At 43.5% G+C, this 12,495-nt stretch overlaps 1 protein-coding gene across 1 annotated transcript in view; it reads right to left on the bottom strand.

The window, feature by feature from the left end:
- Window positions 1-10,309, bottom strand: part of LOC306914419 (acetylcholine receptor subunit beta-like) — a 78,000-nt gene extending 67,691 nt beyond the window's left edge. Inside the window, exons 1-3 of the mRNA XM_079491422.1 lie at window positions 9,927-10,309; window positions 5,275-5,408; window positions 1,414-1,458 (exon numbers count right to left, since the gene is read on the bottom strand). Coding sequence (XP_079347548.1) covers window positions 1,414-1,458; window positions 5,275-5,408; window positions 9,927-9,987 — 240 coding nt within the window. The 5' untranslated portion in view covers window positions 9,988-10,309. The remainder of the gene's footprint in view (window positions 1-1,413; window positions 1,459-5,274; window positions 5,409-9,926) is intronic.
- Between the last annotated feature and the right edge of the window lie 2,186 nt (window positions 10,310-12,495).

The raw sequence follows: 12,495 nt of genomic DNA, 5'->3' as shown, positions 1-12,495 counted from the left end.
CCGCCTCCAACCACGGCAGATGTACTAGTTATGATGTACAGTATGCATATGCAGTATGCACCACCATAAAGATTGGCTAAAATAAAGTTTTATTTATGAAAACAAGTTCCGGATTGCAGCTTTAATGCAGTGAAAGGATAGAAATGGAGCAAAACAACAACAAAGAAAACACAGCGTGCAGTGGAGCGGGACGAAACAGAAAGAGACAGAAGGCGAAAACCTTTCCATTTACCAAACGTAAACAATTTGTCATTTCATCAATTTATTTTTAATTTCGCTGCCATTGGCATTCGTTACCGCGGGGGACAATATCCGTGCGCGGTCGCTCATGCATAATATCGACTCCCATTAGCATAATTTCTCATTCCGCATACGCCGCGCATTACGATTAGGAGCGGCAGCGAGTGCTCTCGCTCGGCGAGCAATTTGTTTGGAGTGGGTTTTCACGGCACTTTGCTCGGTGTGAGCTCCAAGCAGATGAGTCGGAGGGGGGTCTCACGCTGATAAACACATCGCCATCAGTGCTACGGGGGTCACGCTCAAGTTGCTCAAGATGATGCGAGCGGAGAAATTGCTCGCATTCGCGGCGCATGTGTAATGATTAGGCCTGGTGATTGATGTATTGTTCACAGGTAGTAAATAATATTTAATTTGAGCGCTCCATCATGTTCTGAGTCACTTCGTTCTATGTGTGTTGTTTGCCGTGAGTGATTCCCTTTTCATTTGTACGGCAGTGTCTCTCCACTGGCGCACAACTTAAAATTGTTACGTAAATATAAGCACAATGGGCTAAGTACGCATGTCGTGCGCATTGTGAGATGCCACTTGTAAATTGAGTAAAAAAAAGTGGTTAATCAGATTAATCGATTTAGTCGATTAGAAAAAAGATCTATTTGAATTGTTTCAAGTCAATTTGTTGATTTATAAGAATAAAAACGAATTAAAAAATGTGTTTTGGTTACAAGTCGGATAGTGGTTATAAATATCGGTTTGGTTCATTAGTTAATTGTGAATTATTAGTAGTATTATTAGTATATTAGTATTATTAGTAACTTGTAAATCGGCTTCTTTCAGCATGCAACACTGCTGTACAACGGAGCATGCATTTAGTTAGGGGCTTTTCACACGGGGGACATTTTCCGCAATGTCCCGCCCCATATTTGCATACTGGGCCCTGGTTGGTTATAGCCTGGTTCCAGACGAATCTGATTGGCTCGCCACCACTTCGGCCGTGAAGTCCTCCCACAATTGAGGGAGGACTAGGGCCAGACTAAATCTGCCTGGGGCAATATGCATTGCAAAGGCAGATGAAGGCTGACTATGCGAGGCTATAACAGTGCTGTAGCAAGCATGCAGTAACATGAGGCACCACTGTGAGGCGACAGAGTGCCGACGACGCACAAACACACTTACCATATGCATGACAACAACCGTGCTCATCTCTTCATTTTTCATATTCTAAAAAAGGGGAAAAAAGTGCATAAATGTCAGGATTTGCATACATTTGATAATAATAAGACCACAATTAGCATCAATAAAAGAACAATAACTAAAATGAGGAACCGGGGTAAAACGTCAAACAATGAAAATGCATGAACTATAAAAACCCAAACAAATGGAAAGAAGTGGAACTATAATAGGGATCCTGTATCAGCGACAGGCACCGGTAACTAAGCTGCTTTCAGGGATTCGAGAAATGGAGGACACGGGTCCTAAACATCCAGTCAAAATAATGAAAGTTCCTTTTATTATTCTACCACAGACACAATGTGAATGGAGACCGTGTCCATCTTTCTATAACTGTTCTTTTGGATATAGTCCCATCAGGTACAAGGTCTCTTTAGTGCCGTTAATCTCTTGATTTCTCTCTTACGAGTATGAGAACGTAATAAGAAGATAAAGTCCCTCTCACAGCAGTTTCAGTAGAGCAACTAAATGTCTCCTTGAGGATACTGTGTGGTGCATCTGTCCAAGGGCACTCTGGCATTAGAAGAACATTCACTCATGCGTTTTATCCTTTCTGGAAGGATTACAGTGACGTTCCCGGTTCCCCCCACCCATCTATACGCTGTGAAAACATCAACCTCAATTGATAGACCTTTTTTTGTCTAGGTGCAGTGAATACTGCTAGCCTATACTGTGACAGTTGTAATTGCTTTTAAAGGGCGAGTTCATCGATTATTTTTCTTTGCACAGGATTCATATCGTTAATATTGCGAGAAGGATGTAGAAATCGGACTGACATAACTCTTAGCAACGTGTTCTGTCTCGAGAGTGCTCTCTCTTTAAGCGCTGAAAAACAATGTAATGAACTTGAAAACGTAAAACGTGAAATGCTGCATCTCACCTAGGCTGAGTGAGCGAGTGAGAGAGAGAGAGATAGACATACAGACAGAGAGAGAGAGAGAGATACAGACAGAGAGAGAGAGAGATACAGACAGAGAGAGAGAGATACAGACAGAGAGAGAGAGAGATACAGACAGAGAGAGAGAGAGATACAGACAGAGAGAGAGAGAGAGAGATACAGACAGAGAGAGAGAGACACAGCCAGAGACAGAACACACCAGAAAGTGTCACAGACTTCCATGTGTCCTCTCACGATATGATTGAGATTAAAAATCAGGAGAGTTGCCCTTTACTTTGAACCATGACAGGCTTAACCTTTTGGAAGCACACATTCCCAGATAAAAGGTGTTATAACTTGAGATCACCACAGCTGTGGCGTGTGCGTGGCACATGCGCGTGTGCGTGTGTATTACTATACTTGTAAGTACCAAATGTCCCAACAAGTGTAGTGGAACTTGAGAAATAGACACTTTTCCTGGCCCCCACAAGAGAAATGGTTTATTTTATTTTTATTTGGGTTAGATTTATAATTAGGAAAAGATTCAGATTTGGGTTGGGAATGGATAGGACTGGATGTTTAAAGGTTAGATTTAGGGGTTGGAGTTGTGCCTTATACTTATACCAGTGTCACGCACCGAAAACAGATCTATAAGCTCACAACACATTGTGTGCACCTTTGTATGGGGAAAGGGTCTGGTTGGTATGATTGACTATCCAAGGGGGTGCATTACTCCTCTGAAGCAGACCTGCTATTTAAAACCCAGAGAGGAATGTCGGGCAGACAGCTGGTAGAGAGAGAGACAGAGAGAGAGAGACAGAGACACAGACAGAGAGAGAGAGAGAGAGAGAGAGAGAGAGAGAGAGAGAGAGAGAGACAGAGAGAGAGACAGAGAGAGAGAGAGAGAGCGAGACAGAGACAGAGAGAGAGAGATGTGAAAGAGGACTATAAGCCACGTTCCCCCCCACCCCACCCTAGCAGCTGATACTTCCTGTATGGACCAGAAGAGCATTGCCATGATGAGTAATACTAATGACGTTGCTACAGTATGTGTCTGTGAGAATGCTAACAGCAACACTGTGGTGTTGGGGTGGGGGTGGGGGGGGGGGGGGGGTGGGGGGGGGGGGGGGGGATCCTGTATCGCTGATACAGGATCCCTATTATAGTTCCGTATGGGTCCATTTGGTTTCATTTTACAGGGTCCATTTGGTTACCAACTCTCCATCATTTAGCTGGGGACCACCTGGAACCCCCTCAAGGACCACTGGTTGAAAACCACTGCCATAAAGTATAGAAGGTATTAGAACCTGCTTATCACAATGGTTCTCAAAGTGGGGTCTGGGGACCCTCAGCGGTCCTGGAGAGGGTCCCAGGGGGTGCCCCAGCGTTGAAAGTGAGAAACCACATGGACGCTTTACAGCTCTGTAACTCTGAGTGTACAAATGTAACCAAGGCCACCCTTTACACGAGAACGGACGCCAGAGAAAAAGTCCCGTTGTGTTCACATTTTTTATCGACCCTTTACACGAGAACGCACACTTTATGAAGACGCTATAATGTGCATGTCAAGTCGCTAGGTGGCAGTAACGGACTGCCAGACAGACCAGTCATCCATTTACAAGAAGAAGAACCGGGTAGCTCTCCCCTTCCAGACCACAACGGAGGGGCGCACCTCCCCCCTTCCAGACCACAACGGAGGGGCGCACCTCTGCCTGCTTTCTAACCGCATGGAGTGACAGACAGGCTGACAGGCAGCCCAGAGGCATGTACTGGAGGCAGAGCGCACCACGGGATGGTTATATTTTATACATACATTATATAAATGCTGCTGCCGCCTATCACAAGGCTTTGTATTTACATCATGGTTTTACATTCACCATCGCTGATGAGCGGCGCTTTGTAGGCGAGGAGGGAGCGCTTGCTCATTGTAGGAACTCCAAACATATGGCTCTGCCTCAATGTAATAAACATATGCGTTGTGAGCCGCTGTGAGCCATGATGTCACAAGTTTTGCGGATTCACTGTTTTGCCTGTTTACATGGAGATGGGAGGAAACAGCGTTTTCAAAGATTTCCACTTTGGAAGGTGTTTTCACTTTGTTGCGTTTTCACCCCCCGAACACACCGTTCTCGTCTAAAGGGACCCCAGCAAACGATACTTTATTTTGCCGTTTTCTATGAACACCGTTCTCGTGTAAAAGGGGTCCAAATGGACCCGTAATTGGGTCCATTTGGTTCCATTTGTACACTCTCAGAGTTATGTGGGGTCGGTAGCCTAATGCATAACAAACGAACAGAGTCGTAGAAATTAAAACGTTTGGGAACCCTGTATAAAAGGTCTTGTCTTGCTCTTGCATTCAAAAACTTTTGCATATCTGTACTGCATCTCTCGGCCACTCAGATCCTCTGACCAAGGTCAATAGTACAAGTGAAAGTTCATCTGTCAAATTTGTACTCCAACAGTGAAGCCTGTTCCAGTTCTGGAACAGGCCTCACTGTTGGATAATCCGAGTGTGTGAAGGGCTTTAGCCTTCTCGCCTTCCCTGCAAAGGGGGCTCCCGTTTGTATATATCAAGTGAATATGTATAGTACTGTATGTTTTATGTGTTTATTGTATCTGCGTCCCGTGCAGCACTTTCTAACTTTGTTTTGAAAAGTTCCGATGTACAGCATATGAAATATTACTGACTCACTTAAGTGTACATCATGCCAGGTAATCTATTTTATATGCTTAGTTGTACTGGGGAGATGTCACGCACTGGACAAAAGCTGATCTACAAGCTTTTTTGTTTTGTATTTTCAGCTATTTACAATGCTGTCCTAACAAGTACAAGAATATAAATGTGTGTGTGTGCGTTTGTGCGTGCGTTTGTGCGTGCGTGCGTGCATGCGTGCGTGCGTGCGTGCGTGAATGCGTGCGTGCGTCCTTACCAGGCCGACAAAGGAGGAGAGGATCATGCCCACGCGGACCGGCACCCTGTGCGCGGTGGTGGGAGCGGGCCGCACCTTCAGGTTATAGTTGGCGAAGAGCTTCTTCATCAGAGTGTTCTCTCCCTCCGATGTGTCTGCAGGCACAGGAACACACAGTCATGCTTTATTTATGTCTCCTCATAGTCTCATACAAGCTCATTCGTGCCTACACTATGAGCTGAGTGTGTGTGTGTGTGTGTGTGTGTGTGTGGTCCTAGTGTATGCATTCAATTCATCAACAATAGGATGGTAGACACAGTCACAGTGTAGGGTTGGGCGTTACTTATGACTTAAAATCATTTCAAACTGCCTCGATGATTTATGAACGAAAATGAATGGCCAGATATAAAAACTGGCCAAATCAGGCAATAGCTGGATTTTAAATGTTTTTGTAGCGGTATTTGTGATGGTGGGGGTTTTATTGGGCAGCCTGGAGTGTCCATTAATTATCAGGAGATGTTGACCGAGGTCATCTCATTTCTTCATTTTCTCACCACCACAGAATGGATGCTGCTGCGAAATACTAAATAGCTCGTAGATCTGCTATTTCTGCTATTTTGTTTTGGGGGGGGAATGAAAATGTATGGACATGTTTCAACATGGAAACCATTGACAATGATGCAAAAATAAAAATAATTGATTAGATCTAGCAGACTGTAGCCTATGTCATGTACTGTACACGGATGACCGTCACAAGAAACGGGACCCTATCCAGACAGAATGCTGCCGTTAACTGTGCCTTTCCCTTCTTCCCATGTAGGAAGGTTGGACGCATTTCTAACGCAGCATTCATCACGCCTGGCACAGCGGTGGCCCCTCCGGGATCAGGCCTGACAGGAATAAATGACAACCATCACCCGGGGAGGCACCTCCATTATTTAGGCCACGCGACGCATTGGTGGACGAGGGAGGTGGTTCGCTATAAAAGGCTGAAACCTTTGATTATTTTCCTAGAGATAATTCTATGTATTAGTTTTGCGATTACTTTAATCAAGAAGTGCTTTTTTGATCAATTGAACAATTTGATCAAAATCGCTGTGAGCTTGTAGATCAGCTATTTTTGGCAAAGGGATTGTGTAGAGGGAAAAAAGGAGGGGGCCAAGTATAGATTCCCAACAGGTAGATTAAGTTAGAAATGCATGCAAGCAACAGCACCCTGATGCCAAGGAGGCACGATACAATATCTGCATAAAGGGAGGTGAGTCAGGTGACAGTCAGCACTCAGCAATAACTTATTATCGAATAATTATCAACCTCCACCATGGTCCTGTCTGGAAATGAGAAAACTGTCTGGTCTGGGAGTGAGACTATAAATTGCACTCGTTAAAGTGTGCGTGTGTGCCACTTAATTGTTTTCATTGCACCGTCTCTAACTCCTATCCATGTGACCATTTACCAAGTCATTAAGGGTCCTAGCCTAGTCAACAAATTTTGTTGACTAGGCTAGGACCCCCCCCCCCCCCCCCCCCCATCAGATTGTTTTATTTGTGCCAGGGCCACCCAGAAGATAAGATTTGTGTGCAAAATTATAAAAGACCATTCCATCACTTTTCAAAAGTGTTCACTGTTCATAGCAGATATGCAAGCTCACAGCACGGCACGAAGTGGAGCTTGCACATCTACTATTTTTGAATAAGTAAGTAAAGTCTTGTCTTGTCTGAATAGCCAACACTAGAATGCAAAATGACACTGATGCTTTCCTGGTTTTAATGGGTTAAACCCTCTAGACTTCTACTCTGTACTTGGACGGTTGGACCCCTTTTTCCATCTACAGTATGACAAATCTCTTCACCGAAAATAGCTGATCTACACACTCACAATGTGTCATGAGCTTGTAGATCTAAAAATGTTTTGCCAATGTTCCTCAAAGAATAATACGGATGCTGGAATGCAAGGTTTTATGCTCCATCTATACTTTGTCATACAACAAATGGTGTGAGTCAATCACACCTGTGTGAAGTGAGCGGTGGAACTATACTGTAATTGTTATACTGTACTGAACTCCTGTACAGACAGACAGAAAAAGACTGGTGTTACACTAAAAACTCAGCTTCCCATCATGCATCTGTGCAGTGTGAAGCTCAACAGTGCCACTTTTTCACCTGTTGGTACCCTAAACAGACAGACATAGGGGCCTAGCCTAGCTACATGATGGAGACGGTGTGCCCACCACTCAAAAAAACCCTTGAGGGGGTTTCAGGGTACCCGGCAAAATGTTTTTAACTCTATACAGCATACATTGGTCCTGGATCCTGTATGGGAGTCCCTGACCTGGCACCAAACATTCTCAGATGGGGGTCTGTGACCAAATACAATTTGTCTGAGAACCAGTGCTGTAGGTAGCAAATCATGAATGAGGTGGTGGTGAGACTCCATCCCCCTCAGCTGTCCTGACTTCCTTATTTGGGTTATTTTGGGGTCTTTCTGAGCCTTTATTGGCAGGCACAGTATGCAGAGACATGACACACATAGAGAGAGAGAGAGAGAGAGAGAGAGAGAGAGAGAGAGAGAGAGAGAGAGAGAGAGAGAGAGACAGAGACAGAGACATGCAGGCGCAGCAAATGGTCTACTGGGGGAGTATTGATATTACAATTTAATGGATTTTAAAGTACAGATTGACTTGAAACGTCTGAGTTAACCTTGCAACGACGTTTAGCCGACGCAATTAATCAAGTATGTTCGTGGAATAGAAATAATATGTCTGAAGCAATGACTTGGGTACGTGGCTTTGCTGTGAGTCACTCCTCCCTCTCTCTAAAACCATGTGGCATAACGACTAAATTGGGGAGAAAAGGGGGTTTCATTTTACACTCTCAAGAGTTAAATTATTGTTAAACATCTCCATTACTGCAGAATGTAGGATAATTGCAATTTTGATCAACGTTTGCCTGTTATCTCTCCTAATGTTACCACGTCAATACAGCATGGAATTATGGACAAAATCTTATCCAACGACAAGAAAATATTCAAAGTTTTTGGTCTGAGAGGCTAAATCCGTGGTCCGAGGCTGAAATGCTGAATAAATAATGGGCCTGGGGTTGAAAACCACTTTGATAGAAGAATATCTCGCCTGTTGTATTATTTCCTACATGGCACAATCTCAGCCTATTTGCACACAGTCAAATATAGTGTTCATTGAACTCAGAGAGTAGAAGAATTGACCCTTTCAGAGTTAACCAAATCTAGGCTTTCCTCCGAGGTGACGCAAGGTTACGTGAACCCCAGCGTCCCTGTTCTGTGGGGCAAACATTCTGCGAAAATAGCAGATCAAACTTCAACTGTGAGCTTGTAGATCGGCTATTTTTGGCGATATTTATATAGAGGGGGAAATGGAGGGTGCCTACGGTATCTCAGTCAATGGTATGTATTTTTTCTTTGCTCAATTGCACACTAAGAAACCTGAACTTTGAACATTCAGTAGAGTAGATGTTCTGTGGTCTTGGGTTTTCTGAATAATTAGGCTCAAACAAGTGCTCTGATTTGCCTGTGGACTGTGATGTAACAGTCCACAAATCCCATATATGACATAACAATTTTTCCAGCAGTCAGCAGATGTCACTGTTGAAGGATTTTGCCTGATTTCATTGCAGCTCAAAAGGCTTCAGAACACACAGAGAAAGACCCAGCACACAGAAAATCCACTGAATGTTGAAAGTTCACGTTGTTTGGGTGTAATTGAGGTCATAAAAATAAATGAAAATGAATGTCATGAAACCTTTAAGAGATTAAATAAACTTCAATACTGTTTTTAGATTGTAATAATGTGATGCTTTGATTGTCCAGTGATCCGCTGCCAAAGTTAGTGTAAAAATAATAAAACAAATAAACGGCAAGGACATTATAGGTCCCTTCACAAGGTGTGACATTATAGGTCCTTTATAGCCGACTCTCAGCGGGATGTTTGACTTGGTTTTAAACGGATCAGTCTCTGTGGGTGCTGTTTGACTGTAATGAACAGTGATCAATCAAGGTGAACTCTAAAAGGGGAATGAGTCAGTCCACTGACAAAACAAATCTCAAATACACAGGCTTATTATTCTTAACCACCTGCTTACTTCTGCTATTTGTCATTTTTGTCACCATTGTGTTGATGCCCAAAATAGGTCAACAAGTAAGCCTAGTAGTAAGCCTAGTTAAATGATGTATTGTTTCTGAATCCTGCCTGTATGAGCCCACCTTTATGTCCACACACTTACTGTAGCATCATCAGACCCATAAATCCATAATAGCCTACTTTTTCACAAATATATATAAGCTATGTTGCCTTATGCATTGTTAATAATGTAGTTGGCTAATTTAGCCAACTACATTATTTAGCAGACTTTATGGGCCAAATATGACTTCACCATCATAGAACGGTGTCGTGCTCGTGCCCCAGTGTGTCCGGAAATAACAGGTCGCAATGACGCAGAGACCCTCGGGGGTTCTTTGGACCTAGTCCTAGGTGGTCTACTCTGTTACTGTAACACCGAGAGTGTACAAATGGAACCAAATTGAAATTAACAAAGTTTGAGAACCACTGGGGACGCGTGCAGTAGGCTACACACTGAGTATAGCCGTCCTACAATATACGTGTAGGTTGACTGCTTCAGTGCTTGACATGCTCTTCTTACCTCCCAGCGCGCACAAACTCCACACGCAACAGGCCAGCAGCAACGCGTCCAAACTCTTCATGGCGACGGCCAAACTGAACTTCTTCAACAAGTCTCTTCTCTCCCTAAAATACAAGTTATGGTGATGTTTAACTTTCCCCCCACGGTGCGACTATACTATATCCTGGCATTCGACTTTCTTGTTGTTCAAGTCAGTCAGTCCTCGAGTTGTTGTTGTCTGTCACTCACTCAGGCAGGCGCAGGCAGGCAGGCCAGCCCCGGTGTAAGTAGAGACAACTGTCCGCTCACATTACCCCCCACAGGGAGGGGTAGGACAGCACCAGAACCAACTGCTAGGCTGCCCTGACTGGGCTTATTATTCTCAACCTTTTGGGCTGCTGGGGAGTGGAGACCCCCCAACAATACTTTGGCCCCATATGTTGTCTCGCGAGTTTTATACTATATAGGCCTACCGGTATGTAAAATCTTAATTTCCAGCCATTCAGTTGAGAAAACAATCAACACAATCAATACGAAATCACCACAGCAAAACACAATGTATAAAAATAAATAATTACAAACCAAAATATAACTCAAATATATAACTGAACGGCTGGAAATCAAGAGTTTCTTGTGAAGGTTACACACACATTTTCTTAAACGTTTTTAATAGCAATATTACATTACAATTGTTTTTATGAGATGCTTGGGCCTGGTTTTGAAAAGAACAACATGGACTAAATCTTGGTTTGATTGGGACACACTCTGTATTTGCTTATGACACATCAGTGAATATTAAGCTCTTCTTGCATACATATAGATTCAAAATAAAAGTAGTGTACATTCTGAAAAAAATATTTGTAACTTTGCTTCTACTGAATTAGGCCTATTAACTAAGACATTTTAACTGAGGAAAATAATCTGACGCCCCCCCGCCCCCCTCCCAGTGGTCCCCACACCACTGAAGAACCGATGAAGAACCAGCAATTATTTTGTGTGTATGGTCAGGGGCCAGGGCAGGAAACCGACTGTCCTCTGATTCAGTTGGCTTGTGGATATAGTCACTCATGACTAGATAGAAATTATGTTTACCTGCTTCTTTCCCTGGAAAGGAGCCAGCATAGGTGGTTCAGGCATCTGGTTAGGATGCCTCTTGGGCGTCTCCCTATAGGGAGGTCCTCGAGGCGTACGTCCCACTGGAAGGAGACCCCGGGGCAGACCAAGGCGCAGTTGGAGGAAGCACATCTACTCACTGGCCTTAAGTTGGAATGTCTCGGGATCCCCCAGGAGGAAGTCACTAATGTTGCTCTGGAGAGGGAAGTCTGGAGCTATCTGGTGGAGCTGTTGCCCCCGCGACCCGACTACAGATAAGCGGTTGAGGATGGATGGATGGATGGATGGATTTACCTGTTAAATACAGTAACCATCAAAGCAGACAAACCCCAGTTTTATGAGTGAATTTACCATGCAGTATCAAAAACCAATTGATTCAGGGTGAGAATAATGCTGGTGTGTGTCTGCCAGAAGCATTCCATGATTCATTACAGTAGCATGCATTTGACAGGAGGCCCTGGATGTCATTCTCCCTCAGGTATTAGCAGCCAGGAGTTTGTCATAATATGGATTATTTGTCTGGCCATTTTCACTAAAGTGATGCAGACATTGTCAGGCCAATGATAATTGAGGCGAAATGACAACAATGCAACTGGCAGAGTGACAGAACATTTCTTTACCGATTTAAACCCTATATTCTTCATTGACCGGAGTCCCTCAGGGGTCTATACTAGACCTCATCCTTTTTTCCCTACCAAATATCTTTGGCAAAAATAGCCAACCAACAATTTCACAGTGCATTGCAAAAAAAAGTAAAAAACACATTGTGAGCTTGTAGATAAGCTATTTTTGAGTGTTCACCCCAGAATAGGAACACAGCCAGGGTTCAGGTGAGTTCATGAAGGCAATGGATCAATTCCTCACCAATGAAGTAGTATCACGGTAACATTAGTCCTTCTCCACACGTCTTCTTTGCTTCAGTACCTGTGCGTTTTGCTTGAACAAGCATGCCGTTTCACCCAGAATACCCCAACAAATTGCAGAATCTCTGTCTATATAGACCTAAGCTTAACAGTGTGACCCACTCGCTGTCAGTGCCATTTGGCCCTCCGCCAATTTAATTACGATAGAAGCAAACTATTAACAGTTCACACAACCAAGGCAGATATCAAATGCGGCTATAAAACTCTTCTTGACAATCACTCAAACTCAGATATTTCCTCCAGCTCCCTGTCAGAGATCAGTCCAGGGAAAATCTAAACTAATTTGGACGGATTTGATTCAGAAAGCTGTAAAGCGTTGAATGTCAATGTGATGAACGGCTAATGTATATGACTTCAAATCAAGACTCCCTTGGAAAGATCACACTCTTGGTAAGTGGAACAGTTATGTGATCAATTAGACTAGTTTGCAGATGAAAAGAATGCGTTAAACCAAGCCTATAACTTGAAAATTTAAATATAGGCAAAGTGACAAAAACACAATTCAAAGTAATCATCAAACAATTAGGGAACACGAGACCTGGGTTTTCAAGTAG

Source organism: Electrona antarctica (genome assembly GCF_951216825.1).
Source record: "Electrona antarctica genome assembly, chromosome: 21".
NCBI classification, from domain to species: domain Eukaryota; kingdom Metazoa; phylum Chordata; class Actinopteri; order Myctophiformes; family Myctophidae; genus Electrona; species Electrona antarctica.
This window is presented reverse-complemented; position numbering and strand designations above follow the sequence as displayed.